The sequence below is a fragment of the Tupaia chinensis genome, unplaced genomic scaffold (assembly GCF_000334495.1).
Source record: "Tupaia chinensis unplaced genomic scaffold, TupChi_1.0 Scaffold000322_1, whole genome shotgun sequence".
In the NCBI taxonomy this organism is placed as follows: Eukaryota; Metazoa; Chordata; class Mammalia; order Scandentia; family Tupaiidae; genus Tupaia; species Tupaia belangeri.
Window position 1 is genome coordinate 4831687 of NW_006159816.1, and position 19863 is coordinate 4851549.

Genomic DNA, 19863 nt, shown 5'->3' on the forward strand with positions numbered 1-19863 from the left:
AGAAACAGAAAGACAGAAAGTGAGAAATCACCCTCGGAGGGGATGGCCACACCACAATCCCTTCTCCTTCATTCTCTTCTCAGGATTTTGGGCACACATGCACATGTACCTGGATTGAGTTTTAAGCTGCTGGGTCTAGGACTAGAACCACAGTCAACAACATGGGAGTCCAGCAATGTAAACATTATGCCATCTGCTGGTCCCATTGTTGACTGTTTCTTTACTGGGCAGTAAAGAAACATCTCATTTATTTATTTTTGCTTTTGTGGCTTGAACTTCTGGTGTGTCATTGAAATAATTATTGCTAAAGCCAATGTTCCTCACCTACACCGTCTTCTAGTTTTGTGATTTCAGATGAAGTAGTTAAGTCTTTTATCTATTTTGAGTTTTGTGTTTCATTTTTTCCTCATAATTATGTTGGCTATCTGGGGGTCTTCTGGGGTTCCATACAAATTTCAGGAGATTTTTTTTTCTATTTCTGTGAATAATGCCATTGGGATTTTGATAGAGGTCATATATAATTTATATATTACTTTAGGTAATGAGGACATGTTAACAATATTAATTCTTCTGATTTGTGAGCATGAACATTTTTTTTTGAGAGGTTTTTTTCCTATAGGGCACGTGCATTCACTAGAAAGACAGAGAAACAGAAAGTGAGAGCAATCCCTTCTCCTCCATTCTCCTCTTGGGATCTTGGGCACACACGCACACACACCCAGCATGAGTTTAAGCCACCAGGTCCAGGGCTCAAATCGTGGTCAACTACATGAGAGTTCAGCAACATAGCATTATGTCAACTGCTGGTCCTGTGACCATGAAATGTATTTGTGTCCTCATTAATTTCTTTCTTTTTAATTAAAATAATTAATTAATTAATTAATTAATTAGTTTTAAGTTAATCAGAGAGAGGGAAAGTAAGAAAACAAGCTGCCAGATCTGGGGCTCGAACCACAGTTGGCCATGTGGGAGTCCAACACCTTAACCACTATATCACCCATTAACAACTGCAGTCCCCATTAATTTCTTTTTATCTGAGTTTTACAGTTTTCAGTGTACGGGCCTTTTCCTAACTTTTTAGAAATGTTATCATAAATGGGACTTTTCTTCTTTTTCTCTTTTTTTATTAGATTGTTATTTGTGTAGAGAAATGTCATAGATTTTTGTATGTTCAATTTATATTCTGCAAATCTACTGAATTCATTTATTAGATCTAACAGTTTTTTTATGGAGTATTTGGGGTTTTCTATATATAAGATAACAACATCTGAAAATAGAAATAATTTTACTTTTACCTTTTTGATTTGGACATCTTTTATTTCCTTCTCTTGTCTAATTGCTCTAGACTAATAACATAGCATCCAGCTAAGAAATGCAATAAAAATCCTCTAGGAGTGAAATGGCCGGTAAGAGAGAGTTGGCCTTCCAGAATCTCAATTGAGAAATCTATGGAACAAAAGAGTTAAAATGGTTTAGCTTAGGGGCCAGCAGGTGGCATGGTAGTTAAGGCACTACTGGACTCCCACTTGGCTGATCATGGTTCAAGCACAGAACCCGGAGGCTTAAAATTACACTGGGTACATGTGTGTGCATTCCCCAAATCCCAGAAGGAGAATGGAGAAGAGATTGTGGCATGCCCATAAGTCCAGGCAGTGATTTCTCACTTTTTCTCTCATTGTCTCTGTCTCTCTTCAGCATGTGCCCTTTGGCAAAAACATTAAAAAAAAAGATTTAGCTTGTTTTAGGATTACTAAATTTAGGAAATATATGATAGTATATCTTTTCGTAGTTTAAAATTCTATATTTTTGTTGAGTTCAACACTCCCAGAGATATCTCTGTGTGCCCACTCCCCTTTTCTTTTCAGTCACCAGGCTTCTGAGTATTAGGTAGCACTTGGGATGTTCTACTTAACAAATACTTTCAGTAATAGTTTATAACTTGTTACCAGCAGTCTTGGGACAATAAATTTGATTAATTCACATAAGAAGTTAGTTACTGGGGCCAGCAGGTGGAGTCTCACACGGCTGACTGTGGCTTGAGTCCTGGACCTGGTGGCTTGCTTTCTCACTTTCTTTCTCTCTCTCTGATGAGTGCATGTACCCTATCAGAAATGAGAAAATAATAATGTTAAAAATAAATTTAATAAATATTTTTTTTAACAAAAAGAAGTTAGTGACTGAAAATAACACAATTTTCATGTCTCTCCAGGAGATATGAAACACAATGCCTGAGAAGTTAAAAAATGAATTTAAGTCAAAAAATGAACTTCAGTTGATTAAAGTTAAATATTGTAGCAGTAAGAGGGAGTTAATCTAAGAGCCCAGACTCTTCCTTTTAAACATAGACAGGACTGCTCAGTCCACCTACACTCTACTGCCCCGGCGGACTGTGTGTTGAGTCCTGCACCTGGTGGCTTGCTTTCTCACTTTCTTTCTCTCTCTCTGATGAGTGCATGTACCCTATCAGAAATGAGAAAATAATAATGTTAAAAATAAATTTAATAAATATTTTTTTTAACAAAAAGAAGTTAGTGACTGAAAATAACACAATTTTCATGTCTCTCCAGGAGATATGAAACACAATGCCTGAGAAGTTAAAAAATGAATTTAAGTCAAAAAATGAACTTCAGTTGATTAAAGTTAAATATTGTAGCAGTAAGAGGGAGTTAATCTAAGAGCCCAGACTCTTCCTTTTAAACATAGACAGGACTGCTCAGTCCACCTACACTCTACTGCCTTGCTTCTCATTTATTTTACCCTATTCTCTGTGGCTGATGACAACTTAACTTACACAATAAGACTTACTGCAAATTTAACATAAAATAGAAACTCAGAAGTAGCAGCAATTTCCCTCCCCTTTAATCTGAGGTAGTTTATGATGCCTTGACCCGTAGAATACAGTAGAAGTGATGCTATACTAGTTCCTTACCTAGCCTTGACAAGGACTAGTAACCACTTCTAGTCTCTTGGAGCCCGATACTACTATGATGAGTGAGGGGAGCAGTTAGTGTAGCCTCCAGCTGTCTTGCCAACAAGCCAGGTGCATGAGGGAAGTCACCTTTTACCTCAATCAGCCTCTGGCCAAATGTCATTGAATAAGATTAGTCAATGACACATGGACAGAAGCTAACCTGCTTAATTGAGCCCAGCCTGAATTATTGATCCACTAGTTGTACAGTATAATACATGAGTGTTGTTTAATAAAAAGAGAGATAAAGACTTGAGCAGAATCTATATGTTTTTCCTTGCTAATGATAACCAATTAATATGTATTAAGCAATAATTAAAAGACATTAGAAGAAAAGATATGGAATAGGAGTATTTTGCTGGACTGCCTATGATAATCCTGTTTGTTTTTAAACTTTCTTTATTCAGGTAATAATCTAAATTTTGTTGAGTGTTCTCCCAATAGAAAAGCATCATCCTGCTGCATTTTGTGTACAGAATTTATAGTCCTTCTACCACTGCTACCTAAGAATAGGGGCAATCTTTGATCAAAGAAGAAAAAAAGCACATTGTTACCTTTCTGTGCAATTAGACAAAATTCTTCTTGCAGCTTTGTATAATCCGTTGAACTTTCCAGAGGGTCAGTGAGGTGGCTAGGGGGAGTCTGAAATTCAATATCCGCACAAAGGTTGGGGTTGGAGGAATGCAAGCGAACCGGTGACATGGTAGCACTGAAAGGAACCTAAAAGGGGAAGACACAAATTATTAAAGAGCAACAGAGCATTGTTCCACCTTCTATGTAGAAAAGATCTCTCCCATTCTTCAGAATAATAGATTCCTCTCTGATGACATGCTTAGAGACACTTAGTACTCATTTATTTTGCAGGTGGTTGATGTGGTAAGTGGGGAGTCTCATTTCCTATAGTTGAATTAGAATTGCCATAAACTTACTGGTTTGTACTATTACATAGAGAGATAACTACAAAATGATAGGAAGAAAAGACAATCCCAGATAAGCTTCTGCTCTGTACCCCACAATTGTATCTTTAAGAAGTTACTGGCAGAAAATAGGCTGAATATTGATGTAGTTGACCATCTCTTACAGAGTCTTGCCTATTTATGCTTACTTCTCTCTGAGCCTACAGCAGGAGCTAATAGATATGTAAAACTTCAAAAGACACATATACCAGTAGATTTACTTGCTCTGTAGTCATTAGAAAAATAAAGGCCTAATAGAGACTCACAACTATTTTAAAAATTTATTTATTAAAACACATACTAGTATAATAAATATTATAAAGATCACTGTAGTTACCTTTGTATGTTACATACAGTTGTTACATACGTATATGGATATGGCTCATGAGCTGGTCAATAGTGAAAAGCATTAAGGAGAAAAAGTCATATTACTATAGATTTTTCAAATGGCTAGGGGTATTTTCCTGCCCAGGCTGGATCTGGACTAGGCTTGTGAAAGATGGAGCCAAAGTACCTTCTAAAAGGCTCTACCCAAGCATTACAAATGCTTTCCATTTTCCTCTTAGAACATGGAAATTCCAATTCTTCTTGTAGATCAAATCATCAGTAACTTCTTCCTAATTCTTACTGCACAGATGTTCATTCAATTCTCTTCAAGAACCAGACTCTTAGACTCCACTGTAACCTGGATTTTGTATAACTTCAAGGATAAGTCACACCCCTAGCTATGGAGAAATATGCTGCAGGAGGAAGGAGCCAACGCCTTGTGTGATATATACATATGTCAGAATCACCTCTTTTAAATTTTTGGGGGGTTTTACTTTAAACTTGTTAACATATTTGGTAAGCATGAATGGGTAGGGGGAGATATGGAAGACAGGAGAGGAGATGAAGAAAGGGAACACACAATCTAGCCTGAGCTGTACATGAGGGCAGATGAATCTAGACAGAGCTGTTCTGATGTAGTGTTGTGCTGGCTAGGAGTTATTTATCTCGAAAGATATCCACGGGTTACTGAGAAGGAAATGAGTACAACACTTTCCTCCTACATGTAGTTAAGATAAATCCATTACCACATGTTATCCAAAGCATTTGGTATCTGGAATTATCAGTGTAATTCCACTTATCCTCCATAGAGACGGTGGGCAGCACCGGGCTGGGAGATGTCAACAGCTTGTTTACCTTATCAAGCTCATAATTTCTGGCTGTTAAATTTGAGACACAGAAATGTCAAATAATTTACTTAAGACAATGGAGTGCTGTGATAACAGTGACTGAGGTCTTCTGGGGATACTTCCGAAAGAATGGGATATGGAAGAATGTTGGAAGATAGTAAAGGAAATTCTGACCTTAACTGTGGTGATGCTAATTTAGAAAATGTAGCCCATCCAGTGCCCAAAAGGAGTGACACAGAGAATCCACATAAAGATTGGTGGGAATTAGGAGGTCACAGGGAGAGACTGCGAGATGAAGAAATGGGTATACCAAGGAGTTTTCAGATTTGAGGACATGACTTTCAGATATAAGAAACTAGAACAGAGGTAAGAAAAATCAATGTAGGTGTTTGGTGATGGCATGTAGTGTGTTGGGGATCATGGAAAAAGGTTTTATCTTCACTCAGGTGCCCTCAACGCTAAAAACACACATTTCTTAGCAGAGGAGTCTCCCCCTCACCCTCCCATAGGTGTGCAGGAGGCCAGGGGGTGAGGAGTTGGGGAGAGGAGGTAACTATATGGTAGAAACCCAGAGTGTTCAATAAGGACCCAGACTTGTATCTGAGATAAGGAAGTCACTGGAGTTTGGAGTCAGATGTGGAGAAGAAAAGGTAAGTTGCAACTTTACATTTTGTACATAATGGAAGTTAAAATTGGCTCTTAAAACAGTAAAATTGGGGGACCAGCAGATGGTGTAATGGCCATGTCACTGGACTCCCATGTAGTTGACCATGGTTTGAGTCCTGGACCAAGTAGCTTAAACTCAGGCTGGGCGCGTGTGCGTGCGTGCCCAAGATCCTGAGAGGATAATGGAGAAGGGATTGCGGCGTGGCCATCCCTCCTGGGGGATGATTTCTCACTTTCTGTCTCTCTGTCTGTCTTTCTGGAGAGCGCACGCACCCTATAGCAAAAAAACTCTCAAAAAAAAAGAAAAAAAAAAAAAAACAACAATAAAAGTGCCCACAGGGACAGGGACTTAGAATCCTTTGTTCAAACTGCAATCAGACAATTCCCCAGAGAATCTGAAAATGAAATTTTATATACTTCTGATTGAAAATGCTTACATTGATATCTTTTTTGTTAAAAGAAGTATGTAGAATGTATCCTTTAATTGAGGAACGAATTATTTTAATTGAGGAATTTGTGAAATGAAAATGAGAATAAAAATCAGGATGTATTAATCTCCTCTAATTAATGATCTCTTCAGTCTGGGGACTTATTACTCAGTTTTATGCTCATCCACGTAGGTACTATCATCCACTTAGTTACAATGAAATTCCGAAATTTGGGTGATAACAAATTTCTCTGTCAGTGACGTGGGAGTGGAAGCTGCTGACAGCTTCATGTTTGTACCTGAAAGCCCTCAACGCTGGATTTGGGCCTTTTGACACTGCCTGGGAAAGAAATCCAAGGCTTCCTCAGAAGTTCCGTGATAGGGAGGAAGCCTGATTCTGGAATATCTTGGTACCAGTAACAGCAGTTTGGAATAGGGGTATTAGGAGATGCTCTTAGCATCTGTCTACGAAGAAGTCCAACGAGAAATGAATTAACAGTGACTGGCTGGCTCGAAATTGCACAATAGTAAACATGAAAGAAAACACCCAGATAGGTCTAGGACAGATATGAAGCTTGTAAGACTTTCTGGGCCAGTGCACAGTCTCCTGCTGCTGTTATTCTGCATTATGTGTATGGGAGTCCTTTCGGGAGTACTGACTGAACTGGGACCCCAGTGTTCTTTCATGGTGAGGGCCCAGTGGTTCTCTTCTCCCAGCCTCCTGTTCTGTTGGGCCTGGCTGATGTTGTAAGTTGGCTATTTGGAATGCTAGTGCTCAGAGTCAGCATGAATCCATTTTTGTCACCTCAAACGTTCCTCATTGTTTTGTGGTGGGAAATGAAAATGATCCTGACTCAACCAATACACATTGTAAGCATGTATTAAAATAGCTCATTGTACCCCATAAATACACGAATTGTCAAAATATAAAAAGAAGAAAACTAAATAAATGAGAAAAATAAATAAATAAACTATGTGTTGAGGAATGAAGAGACAAATCTCTGAAACATCTCCATAGGTACACTACTCTTTGGGAGCAATCTCAGTGCCCCAGACACTTGACTGGGTAAGGAAAGCAAGAGACAAGGAATCACTTGAAAGGATTCTAGGTAAGAGGCACATTGCAGGTTCAATGTGTGGTTGATAACTTGAGTGTTGGGAAGAGGAAGAACTGGGAAATAGGGGGAACCACTACATCCTAGCAGTTAGGGAGCTGGGTCACCAGTGTCAGGCCGCTGTGCTGTGGGCACGGGGCCGAGGGAGTCAGCTGAGGTTCCTGCTCAGTGCTGCCATATTGTGGTATACAGGCAAAGCTATAGATCTGCAGGGTTTAGAGTAACCATTCCCCTGACTAATTCTTGAATACATTATTAAATGATACCAGTAGTTTTTCTTATTAAGTAAATCTAAGTTTTTCTTATAATGTCTATGGTCATAGCCCTGGAGGTGAGCATTACTGTTTTCCTCCCTTAAAATTCTTTTCTTTTATACTCCAAATTAAAAAAAAAATCTAAACCCACCCTATTTAAATAGGTACTAGTCCCAGTTTTATTATATTAGCTGTATGTATCTGCAATTTTAAAAATGAATACAGAGGGCTGACCCCATATTCCTGTGGTTAAGGGAGCTGGATCCCACATGATTGACTGTGATTCAAGTCCAAGGACAGGCAGCTTGAAAAACATGCAGGGCATATGTGTGTACGTATGTGCCCAAAATACTGACAGGATTCAGAAATGGAGGAGAAGGGGTTGTGGTGTGACCACATCCCATTGTGGGGGTGTGTTCTCCTTCTCCCTCTCTTTCTCTGTCTCTTTGGCCAGTGTACCTGCTCTCTGGCAATTAAAAAAGAATGAACACAGGAGAAACAAAATTCCTTCTCCACATGTTATTTTAAAAATACATTATTTAGGGACCAGCAGGTGGCATAATGGCTACATCACTGGACTCCCACGTAGCCGACCGCAGTTCGAGTCCCAGACCTGGTGGCTTAAACTCACACCATGTCCAAGATCATGACAGGAGAAGAGAGGAAAAGGGATTGTGGCATGGCCATCTCCATGGGGAGTGATTTCTTGTTTTCTGTCTTTCTGCCTCTCTCTGTCTTTCTGGTGAGTGCATGAGTCCTATAGCAAAAACCTCTAAAAAAATACATTATTTAAGGAAATATTAGTATTTTCAGAAAATGACCTATCCTTTTCATACTGAGATATTGTTCTCCCTCTCATAATCATTTGGATTTCTTACTTTTTGTAAATTAAAAATTACATTTAAGAATATTTAAATTGGACATATATATATTGTCAGTATCTGTTACCACATCAATCTCATAGACTTTATTCATCTTCAGTCGAATACATGTATAAGATATATACCAACCACAAAAGCAATTTCAATAATTTGCTTGTTTGAGTGTGCACACAACTGTGAATTTACGAGTCAGTTCCCTAATAAATTCCAAGTCACTGGTTCACTTTGCAATCAAATGCAATTCTGTTTCTCGAACAACCCAGCTTAGCACCTAGATACAGAGTCAATTATTAATCATGTAGCACCAATCCAACAATTCTCACACCAGTATCCATTCTCCTGCATGCCAATCAAAGCCTTTTAGATTTTCCAGAAATTCTAGGTTTAAAATATATTCCACCATAAGTGAGAGCAAAACTGTGCAACGCAGTTAATATTATCTAATGACCAAAAAAAAAAAATGAAATTCTATGACCACGATGAACTCAGTAATCTGTATGTTTAGAAGTTCATAGGACGTAGCAGTTAAACAAATGGGATTTACTTTCATCCAGCAAATGGTCCTTGTATTTAGATGTTCTATTTCCTATCCCATAAATGGAAAATTCACTATTTGTTTACCTTATCATCCTCAGTATATCCTCTACTCTCTTATATCCATTCTATTTTCTCCTCGGGGGAAAAAACAAAAAACAAAAACAACACCCTCTAGATATAGAAACACCATTAACTCTGCGGTTTTATTTCCACAATATAGCTTCTGGTTATTATGTCAATATTCTTTCCAGAAAACAATTTTCCCTTGCTAGATGTAATTTGGGTAGTCATTTAGAGATGACATCAAAATTCACCTTTTCTTACCCTCTTACTTCTTTATTCTCACATCTTTTTCAAATAGTCACATTGCTACAAAAAAAAGCACAATTTATGTCTGTAGTAACATGACTTTTCTTATGGAAAAAAAAAGAAATCAGTTAGCAAAGATTCCAAAATCAGTATAGAAAAAAAAAAAAAAACGGTAACAATATAATTTAAGGAAATCCATCATGGGGTGCAGTACTCACTTTTGTAAAGTGGACTTTAATTATTTCTCACACTGAGAGTAAAAGTAAAGGACTAGATTATGTAATAGTTCTCTCTCATAATAACAGATACCCCTGTTGACTCCTGCCATGCAGAGACAGCCAGAGAACATGCGAAAGCTACGCCAACACGCGTGGACTGCCGCTGATGCTGTCACACATGACTGGCATCAGCAGAACAGGGGAAGTTACCCTTGTACACAGTTTCTCGCTCTATTAAACTTCCACTTGAGATTGAAATCCACTCACTGTTGTAGCCACTGCTGCCGCTAGCCTCTGCCGGCGCCGAGCTGTGCTGAACTGGCCCTTCGCAGGTGGCCCTTCCTGACAGTGAATGGGAGAAGAGAAGGGGGAGAGAACACGGGATGGGGAGGGAAAGGATGGGATATGGGAGGATGACAGACAGTCAGACAAGGGAGAGGGAGAGTTTTTAACTGAAGTTGACGTTCTTTTAAATCTTAGCAATGAAAAGAACTTGAAGCATCATTCATGCTGTGAGTAATGTTCATTTTCATTGCAGATCAAACACTGTAAGTCTATTTCCTGAGTATGATCCCTGATCTCAAAAGAAGATGGAGAGTAATGAATTGGCAAATAATGTAGGATTTTAAGGTAAAATAAACGTGCTTACTATTTTATTCATGTGATGCCATGTTAAATGAAAGTCACAAAGCATTCAATAAATGGTAACAAAAATAAAAGCAGGAAAAGCTGATAAAATAACGTGTGGAAGCTCAAATGGCAGACTGTCATGAGAGCCTCCTGTTGGCCAGGCAGATTTTGAAAATTCTTACACAGAGAAAACAATTAAGGGGAAGGGTACCAGAATTCTTCAACCTTCCACTTAATCCTCTACTATAAAGCTCACTTGCTGGGACTCAAAATTAGAAATAGTGTTGAGACGCTCAAATTGAAGAATTTTCTAAGGAGGAAGCCTGTTTTGATAGAATGGGTGGGGGGGGCAACAACTCAAATGGGACCAGCAGGCTGTGTAATGGTTAAGGAACTAGACTCCCATATGGCCAACTGTGGTCTGAGTCCTGGATCCAATGGCTTGGACATCACACCAGGCCCATGTGCATGGGTACCCAAAATCCCAAGAAGTGACTAGAAGAAAAAAGATTGCAGCATGGCCATCGCCTCATCTTCTGAGGAGTGATTGCTCATTTTCTCTGTCTCCACCTCTCCCTTTCTCTCTCCCAACAGCACACACACCCTATGGCAAAAATCTCTAAAAAAAAAAAAAAATCACCAAAAAACACCCCTCAAGCTTCTCAGTGTGTGGGGTCAATGCCTATAAAAACCAACTATGAAAAGATGAAGGCATAGGTTTTGTTTAGTGATGTGCACCTATGTACAAACTAGTAGGAAAATCCTAAAGCTTTGTTTCATTCCCCGCCCCCACTTTTTGGTGGATAGGATTAGGGGATAATAACATTTCATTCTAGCCAGTCAACTTGTCCTCCATCTGACAGACCTTGATTCTTCAAGGTTGTGAGCAATAATTTCATTGCCAATTAACAGATGTCCCTTCTTAGAATCACTGAACAGTCTGGATTGAAAAAATAAAAAAATAAAAAAAAAAAAAACCCCAGCATGATTGCCTCAGTCATTTTGGAATGACAAAAAAATTTCTTTTTAATTCATAACCTCCGATTCTCTTTAAAATTTCCAAATTACATTTGTATTTCTCTTTCATCTTCACAAATCTTTTACATGCATATATGTTTGTCATCCACACCCATAAGTACATAAACTGTTTTCCACAAAACGTTTTCTATATAAAGTCTCTTTTTACTTAATTTAGGAAAAGGAAAAAGAACTTGGGGCCAGCAGGTGACCTGGTGCTTAAGGGGCTGGACTCCAACATGACTGACCACTGTTTGAGTCTCAGACTGGGTGGCTTGAAATCATACCAGGTGCATGTGTGTGCATGCCCAAAATCCCGAGAGAAGAATGGGACAGAAAGGACTGTGGTGTGGTCATCCTTTCTGAGAGGTGATTTCTCACTTTCCCTTTCTCTGCCTGTCTCTGTCTCTCTCTGGTGAGTGTACACACCTTCTGGCAAATAAAAACAAAAACCCTTATCATCCCCTCAGTGTAAGCTCTGTGAGATCTAGGACAGAGACACATAAATGACATTAGATTATTTGTTTGCTACTGTATTCCTTATCCCCTCTGACATCTGGGGAGTTAGTATCAGGTCACTGGAAAAGTCATGACATTTTTGTTTTTCTACAAAAAGATGCATCACAAACTTTTTTGAGGACCCAATTAGTAGCACAGGAAATCTAGCTGCTCTTTCTTTTGCAGCATACTTTTACATCACTCCCCTCTTGCTTTCCTCCATCTCATTCAGAACACAGCCAAATTGTTATACAAAAGTGATATTTCGATTTTTTTTAAAATTTGGAATCAGAATTTTAAGATGAGAAGTCCTTCTTCTAATAAATAATACCCACCCAACTTTCTAGGGCTGAAGTTGACTTTAATAAATTATATAATGGATTCCTGCAACTAGCTTGCCAATGACTTCTGATAAAAATATGGCTATACAATTTGTAATTTAACCTTCACATTCAAGTCAATAATACAATCTAACCTACACAAGAAGAAGCACTCTGAGATTGAGTATAATATATTCTCCATGCTTACATTCCTGGGGCCATTTTTTAAATGATCTATTTTATAGTTATTTTAAAATGTCAGTTACTACAGAATGCTGAATGCAAAGTTCAGCAGTGCAATCACCACCACCACAACCGTCATCACCGGACAGTGTGGGCTCCTTCACAAACGGTAGGTGTTCTAAAAGTTAAATGGTAGAAGGAGTGGAGATGAGCTCTCACAATCTGAGAGCCTCTTAGGTTGGCAACAGTGTGATCATCCGGAAAAGTGGTAAAGTAGTGAGATGATAGTCTCAAAACACTACTTGGAATCATTAGATGGGACTCCTACAGTCAAAGGGATATTTAAAGCAAGAGGGGGAAAATAGGGTATTTGGATGAGAGAAGGTGGTGGGTGTATTTAATTCAGCAGAGTAAAAGTAAATCCTGTTATGTTGTAGGCAAAATATTGAGTAATGATAGGTGTGCTGGTCACAGTCACTCCTGGATGAATTCATGATTCCCCAGCCAAATCTGCACGTTGAAAGAGCTTCCAGTAACTTCCCAGTAACAGAGAACAAACAGCCCAAGGGCTGCTGGAAAATCTGTTGATTTGAGTGAGCAGAAGAGATCCAGGCATGGCATGGAATTCTGTAGCTTTCGCTCTGCAATACCATTTGTTTTAGCCCATGTGGAAGTGGAATTTCTCTGGGAGTCACTAACTTATCACCCCCATGTCTATTTGTTTCTACTTGGTGTTGGAACAGAATCTCTCACTTTTGAAAAAGCAGTTTTCTTTGAATGTAGGGGTGAGAATGTTTGAATTTCCTTCAAAAATAACTACACTCAAATTACAAGGGCCATTTTGTTGTTCTTTAGAAGACAAATAAAAGAAAAACCAAAGCAAAACTGCATAAATAAAAATTTTAAAACAAATAAACTACTGACAAATGTAGCAGGAGTATGAATGAAATATGCTTCCCTAGTTTTTGATCATTTTCTTCTGATGACACAAAAAAACCTTCATAATTTCTCTGCACATTTAAAAGTACATTCTGAGAATAGGAGTATTTCACAATTGTATTCTGTCTCTTTCAGAAAAAACCTGAGTGATATGGGGACTATGGTGGATCTCTTAAGCACAGTAGTATGGCCAGGGACATTCACTCAGACTCACTGAGAAGCTACCACTTCAAGACAACAGCTTTTTGAACAAGAATATGTCCAATGGCATACCTCATAAAAACATTAAAACAGTATCTATTCACAAACACACATGATCTTATGATGCTGGTCTTATTCAGCTATTTTATTTATAGGAACAATTATTTATTTATAAAAGTCATTCTTGGGGCTGACAGGAGGTGTGGTGGTTAAGGGCACTGGACTCCCACATGGCTGACCACAACTCAAGTCCTGGACCTGGCGGCCTGCTTTCTCACACTCCTTCTGTCTATCCCTCTCTGGTCAAATTTAAATAAATAAATAAATAAAAATAAAATAATTCTTTTATAAAAAGTCATTTTTTCCCTTCTAGGCTATGATACTATAGCTACTATGGTTTAGAAAAAAAAAAGTGAAATAAAAAACAAGACAATCACAACCGTAAAACAAATGAAACTGCCAAAAGCAATTTTAGGTAATTTTCTTGCAAAATAATTTGGCACATTTATTTCTACAATATTAATTTTATGAATTAGAAGGAAAGACACAAAAAACATACTGAACAAAGGAACACAAAAAATTGTGTTCTTAGACTGGAGACATTCTAAATTAAAAAAAAAGGATTTTTAGCACTTATGAAAATGTATTTCAAATACATCAGATTACCAAGCAAAGCAACAGTTTGTTATTTATACATTTAGAATGACAATACAAAGAATGCTATTAATACAGTCAGATTTAGAGAGAATTATTTTACTAATTACTCAAAAGTCATTGAAGAATTCTAAAGCAGTTCCTTTTACCTTTGTAGTAGAAATAAATTGAGTTTTGTTATAATAATTTTAAAAACAAAATCATAAAGTCTAATTCAGTGTGCAGGGCAAGGGTCCTTTATAATATGCAGTAAGGATGAGAGTAGTAGAGATTGTAGGTTAAAGATCTGAAAGTAAATGATTTATGATAACAGATCTTTAAGTATTTTCTATATGTCACATCTTGCAATGAAATAAGAGGATCTTACTTAAAAGTTTTAAAATTATTCATTTCAAATAATTTACTTCAAATAAATTTCAAGTAAATTTATCATAAGCTGTTAGACTTTAGATTTTAAAGTAAATGCTGATGACCTTTTCTTAGAATCACAGACTTTTGGAATTGAAAGGTAATTAAAAGATGATTGAATCAACTCTATCACTTTGCACAATAGCAAATGAAAGCCCGGATAATTCAATAGAAATGTACAAAATTATATAGCCAGAAAATCATTGTCTAGTGAGACTGCATTCCCAGGTTTGTCAATGACTAATCTGTTATATTCCCTACCCATTTCATTGATGGATTTAAGTATGGACAGAACAGACACATAAAAGTTTCATTCCTTTTTTTTTTTTTTTTTTTTTTTTAGAGAGAGATTTTTGCTATAGGGCGCATGCACTCATCAGAGAGACAGAGACAGAAATCAAGAAGTCATCTCCCAGGGGGATGGCCACGCTGCAATTCCTTCTCCTCTATTCTCCTGTTGGGATTTTGGGCATGCACGTACATGTGTTTTTAGCCACTGGGTCTATGACTTCAACCATGGTCGACTATGTGGGAGTCCAGCGATATAACTGTTACACCATCTGCTGGTCCCTACGGGTTCTTTTAAGATCTAGTATATATAAATAAATACTCATCACATTTAGATTTTTAATCTACATTTTTAAGATGATTTTTTTTAAAAAAATTATTTTTTAAATTTCGTATTTTTTTTACATTTAATTATTGTACATCCTTATAGCATACAAAATGGACTTTCTGAGCATAAACACTGAATTGTCAGTCCAGCCAAAGACATCATAAGGTGACTTTTCTATTAAAACGGGTATTTTAATGGTTCTAAGGTCATGATTGCAAATGAAGGTGCTACTTTGCAGCCATAATGTATCATTTTCACTTTTCTTTTAAATTCTTTTCATTTATGTCAGAGTAAGAAAAATGGATTTCACACTATTTTAGATAAATTAATCAGTTTGAAAAGCACTGGTTTTTAAAGCAGTTAAACTGCTTTCTCAATCTAATGCCCGAGAACTGATATACAAAGACTAACTCTAAAAGTATATAAAAACATGAAAGAAGGAAAAAGTAAAATCTGTACCTGCAGTTGTATTTTTGTATCTTTGCTGACACTTTTTGTTCTCCATCGTCTTGTGACCCGCTTGTCTTTCTTTGAAATATCTACACAGTTAGCCTACATTACACAAATAGTTAAAAGCAACAAAGTATTATTAAGTTCACACAGGTGATACAAGTACAGACAGAGAGCACAGCAAGTTAGTAAAGTTTCATTGTTAGATCCTACATGCAAACCAGCCAGGAGGGAAAGGCACCTCAAAGTCACAGAGGACACTATAAGCAGAAACAAAAAACTAATGATAAGATACTATTGTCTGACATACAAAATGTAAAGCAGCATTAAAGATCTTTGGCTATTTTTTTCTACATGAAATGGTAATAATTCTGAAAGTATATAACTTATACCTTCAAAGCTATCATTCCGATGTAATACAAACTTAGAAGAATGACTCAGGTAGGCATTACTTCTAGTTAGTTTGTATTTAAATGTAAAACATTTAAAAGCAGTCATTGACACAATTTACACAATGACATTGAGACTCAGAAATAGTATTAATGCCTCCAGAATATACACTAGTCTGCATTTTAGTTATTTCTCTTTGAATGCTACCTATATAGTCATAGAACAATCCAATAAAGATACGTTATTATCATTAAGTCCTTTTACCAGCAGCAGTAACATGTTTACCTGCATGTCAGTGAAGTTAGGTGCTGACTGAGTTCTCTGAAGTATTTCCAAATTTTGCAGGAGTTTGCTAAGTTCCACAAGGTTTGACTGGCAGTGTGCAAGATCTAAAGAAAATATAAAATAAAATAGAGTGATAACTTCTAGGTAGGTCTTTTTTTTTTTTTTTGAGAGATTTTCACTATAGGGCGCGTGCGCTCGCCAGACAGACAGAGAGAGACATAGAGACAGAAAGCGAGAAATCACCCCCTAGGGGGATGGTCACGCCGCAATCCCTTCTCCTCCATTCTCCTCTTGAGATTTTTGGCAAGGAAACACAAGTGCCCAGTGTGAGCTTCAAGCCTCCGGGGCCAGGACTCGAACCATAGTCGGCCATGTGGGAGTCCAGCAACATAACCATTACACCATCGTTGGTCCTAAAAAAAATAGATTTTTAAAAGTTAGGTCTAACATCTGGGGCCAGCAGGTGGCGTACTGGTTAAGGTGCTGATTCCACGGTTGAAGTCCCAGACGTGGCAGCTAGAAAAAACATGCTGTGTGTGTGTGTGTGTGCACGCGCGTGTGCGTGCATGCCCAAAACCTCAGGAGGAGAATGGAGGAGAAAGGACTGTGACATAGCCATACCCCCAGGGGATGATTTCTTACTTTCTCTCTCTGTCTCTGTCTGGAGAGTACACACACCCGATAACAAAAACTTAAAAAATAAATGAAAAATTATGTTAGGTTCAACATCATTTCAAAATCATTAAAAAATTAAATCAACTGAGTTGTATTAAATACTCTTGACAGTGCCTTGTTTTTGTCCATTTTAAAAGCCAAAGAAGAAGTTTCTCAGGATGGAAGTGGCCAAGGGATCAAGTCTGGACCAATATGCTCTGGCCGATTACAAAGAAGATGGTTTCTGAAGATTACTAGGCTCAGGGATGGCAGAAAGAAAAACTATCAACCCATAGTGGAGTGTCACTACTGAGTGTGGCTATAGATGCACTCTATTGGAATTTTGCTATTTATCACTGGATTGCCAGGAAACATAGACTTGGTCTGTGGGCAAGACAATGGCAAAGAAGATAATAGTGGAAGTGACCTAGCATGGAGGACAGAGCAGAGAGTCTGAGAGGGCAGCAGAGGGCTCTCCTGAGGGAATACTCCTCTGTGTGACTGCTTCAGGGCCCAGAGAACGGGAGGTGAAGGAAGTCAGAAGAAACAGGTACAGACATGAGACCACGTCCAAGTTAGATTCCTGGCCTACCCTAAAAAACCAGATGTGCATGAACACACATGCAGTCCCAGCTGCTTAGGAGGCTGAGGCAGAAGAATTGTGATCTCACAGTGTAGGTAACATAGCATGACCGTCTGAAAGAACCAGGCATGGTGGTGCACGCCTGGGGTCCAAGTTATTCAGGAGTCTGAAGCAGGAGGATTGTGACATGGTAAGACCCTGTCTAAACCTCTCCACACAGATCACGGAGAGATGAGGAAAGGTTAAAGTAGGTAGAAGTCAGGATAAGGACAAAATCCAGCTTAAATTGTCATGAGGATGCAGATCTGACAGGTGAGAAGCCTGAGTCATGGAATGGAAAGGGATCTAGTGTATAAAAATAAGAACAAGAAAAGGGCAATGCAATCAAGGGAGTCGGTGTGAGAGATGCATTACTCACAATCCACCTCTTTAGTTTTTGGGTTGTTTTTGTCTTTGTGTTGGTTCTGGCTTATTCTCATAGCCCACCCTGGACAAGAACTAACCTTCTGCACACCTGTCCATTTCTTCAGAGTCTTGTAGCCAGGCAGCCACTTTACTCTGGCCGGTTGTACAGGTTGCAGGGAGGCTGTTGCTGCAGGGTAAAGGGGACTGCCATGGAAAGCTGTTCGATTGCACCTACAAAGAACAAAAACACTGATGAAGTATATGATTGCAAGAAACAGAAACAGTACTTTTTCTTTTCAGACAGGGTCTCACTCCGTTGTGATCTTCCTGCCTCAGCATCCTGAGTGCTGGGACTATAAGCGTGTACTACCACACCTGGCTTTTTAGGGTGGGCTGGGAATTGAACATGGGCTTCCCATATGGCCTTGACCTACCAAGTAGCAGCATCAGCCAGCAGAAAGGAAGAAAGGGCATACCCAAAACATGGAGTAAGCCTTTCGGCTAAATGTGGCATATGCTCAACACAGGCAAATTCATAAATAATAACAACACTCTCATTAAATAGCTATCTTCGTCTTTCAACAACAGTGAAACAGCAAAGTATATAACATCTCATCACAAGGACCTGTCAATTCAAATGCCCGATGACTTTACAATTTTTTTGTCTGTTTTCTTGTGTTTTTTTTTTTTTTTTTTTAATTTGCCTCAGGGCAGATGCACTTGCCAGAGACAGACAAAGAGGGAGAGAGACAGAAGGTGAGAAAGCACCACCAGGGGGACAATCATTCTACAGTCCCTTCCTTCACTCTCCTCTCAGGATTTTGGGCCCACACATACACATATGCCCCTGGTGGGTCCAGGACTTGAACTGTGATGGTGGCCATGTGGGAGCCAGCTGCCTTAACCATCATGCCAACTGGCTGGGCCCCTAATAATTTTCAATTAGTAAGTTGTATTTGATACCGTGAAGTACTCTGAATTCATGACTTAAGGTCTTTCCTTTCCAAGGCTCCCTAGACTCTTACGATCAGCTCAAGGTCTTGCCAACCACATTGATTCCTAAATACATTATCCACCAGCAAGCACGCTGGCATCGCATTAAATGCATATTGAAAATGGTAACATATATTGCATCATAGGAAAGGTCATGATGTATTTTTGCATAGAAAATATGTCATGACTTTTCTGATGACCCAATAAAAAGGAAGTCTTGGCAAATTATTATCTATAAGCAATAAACTTTCCACTAAAAACTAATTTTTTAGTATGAAGTATGTACATGCTAAGGTAAATGCAGTGAACACTCAGTAAAAATTATAGAAACTTATTTCTCCCAGAAACTTAAATAATTTAAAAAGTCCATATTTGACGTTTTTCTCATTTTTTTATTAATTAATTTTTCTTTTTTTAACATTAATTTGCTATACATTACAGTATACAAAATGAATTTTCCATCCAAAATACAGTCTGTTGGCTCAATCAAGCACATCAACATACATGTTATCAACAATTTTCCATTTCTTATGTCTTGTACATTTTGCTTTTTTTTTTTTTTGCCATCCTTGATTCCCTATCCCTAACCCTCAGCCATGTCTCACCCTCCTCCCATTGTCTCTGGTATCCATGATTGCTTTCTATGCCTTCCCCTAACCCTCTGCCATGTCCCACCCTCCTCCCATTGTCTCTGGTATCCATGATTGCTTTCTATGCCTTCCCCCCCACCTCCATTTAATTGATTTGCTAATGAACTTAGTTTGTCTAAATATTTGCAATAGCAAGCACAGCTGATACATACATACACAAGAACCCATGTCTGACTTTAGGCATAAACCTCAGTGAGTAGAATGAACATACTATAAAATAGTACCTAGCTGGGCTATATAGCTTACTGTGGTCATCAAATATACAGTTTTTTCTTTAAATTTTGGTAACAGTTTTAGGTTTTTTTTTCTAATTTTTTTTTAATTTACATTCATTCCTTGAGCATCATCACAACATACTAAATGTGGTTTCCCCTCTAGAGTAAGCTGCATAGTGGCTTAATCATGCATGTTGTCATCCATAAAATTCCATTACCACCTTCATGTATATATGTTTTTTATCCCATGTCTGACCCTCTGCCCT

General features: G+C 38.1%; 1 protein-coding gene across 10 annotated transcripts in view; it reads right to left on the minus strand.

The window, feature by feature from the left end:
- OSBPL6 (oxysterol binding protein like 6) overlaps positions 1-19863 on the minus strand; it is a 236062-nt gene that overhangs the window by 44027 nt on the left and 172172 nt on the right. For 3 of the 10 annotated variants that reach the window (XM_027773116.1, XM_006151659.3, XM_006151658.3), the window contains exons 9-13: positions 17838-17970; positions 16098-16201; positions 15432-15524; positions 9774-9848; positions 3523-3688 (exon numbers count right to left, since the gene is read on the minus strand). In XM_027773116.1, coding sequence (XP_027628917.1) covers positions 3523-3688; positions 9774-9848; positions 15432-15524; positions 16098-16201; positions 17838-17970 — 571 coding nt within the window. The remainder of the gene's footprint in view (positions 1-3522; positions 3689-9773; positions 9849-15431; positions 15525-16097; positions 16202-17837; positions 17971-19863) is intronic. The other 7 variants (XM_027773117.1, XM_006151662.3, XM_006151660.3 and 4 more) reach the window with 3 other exon arrangements.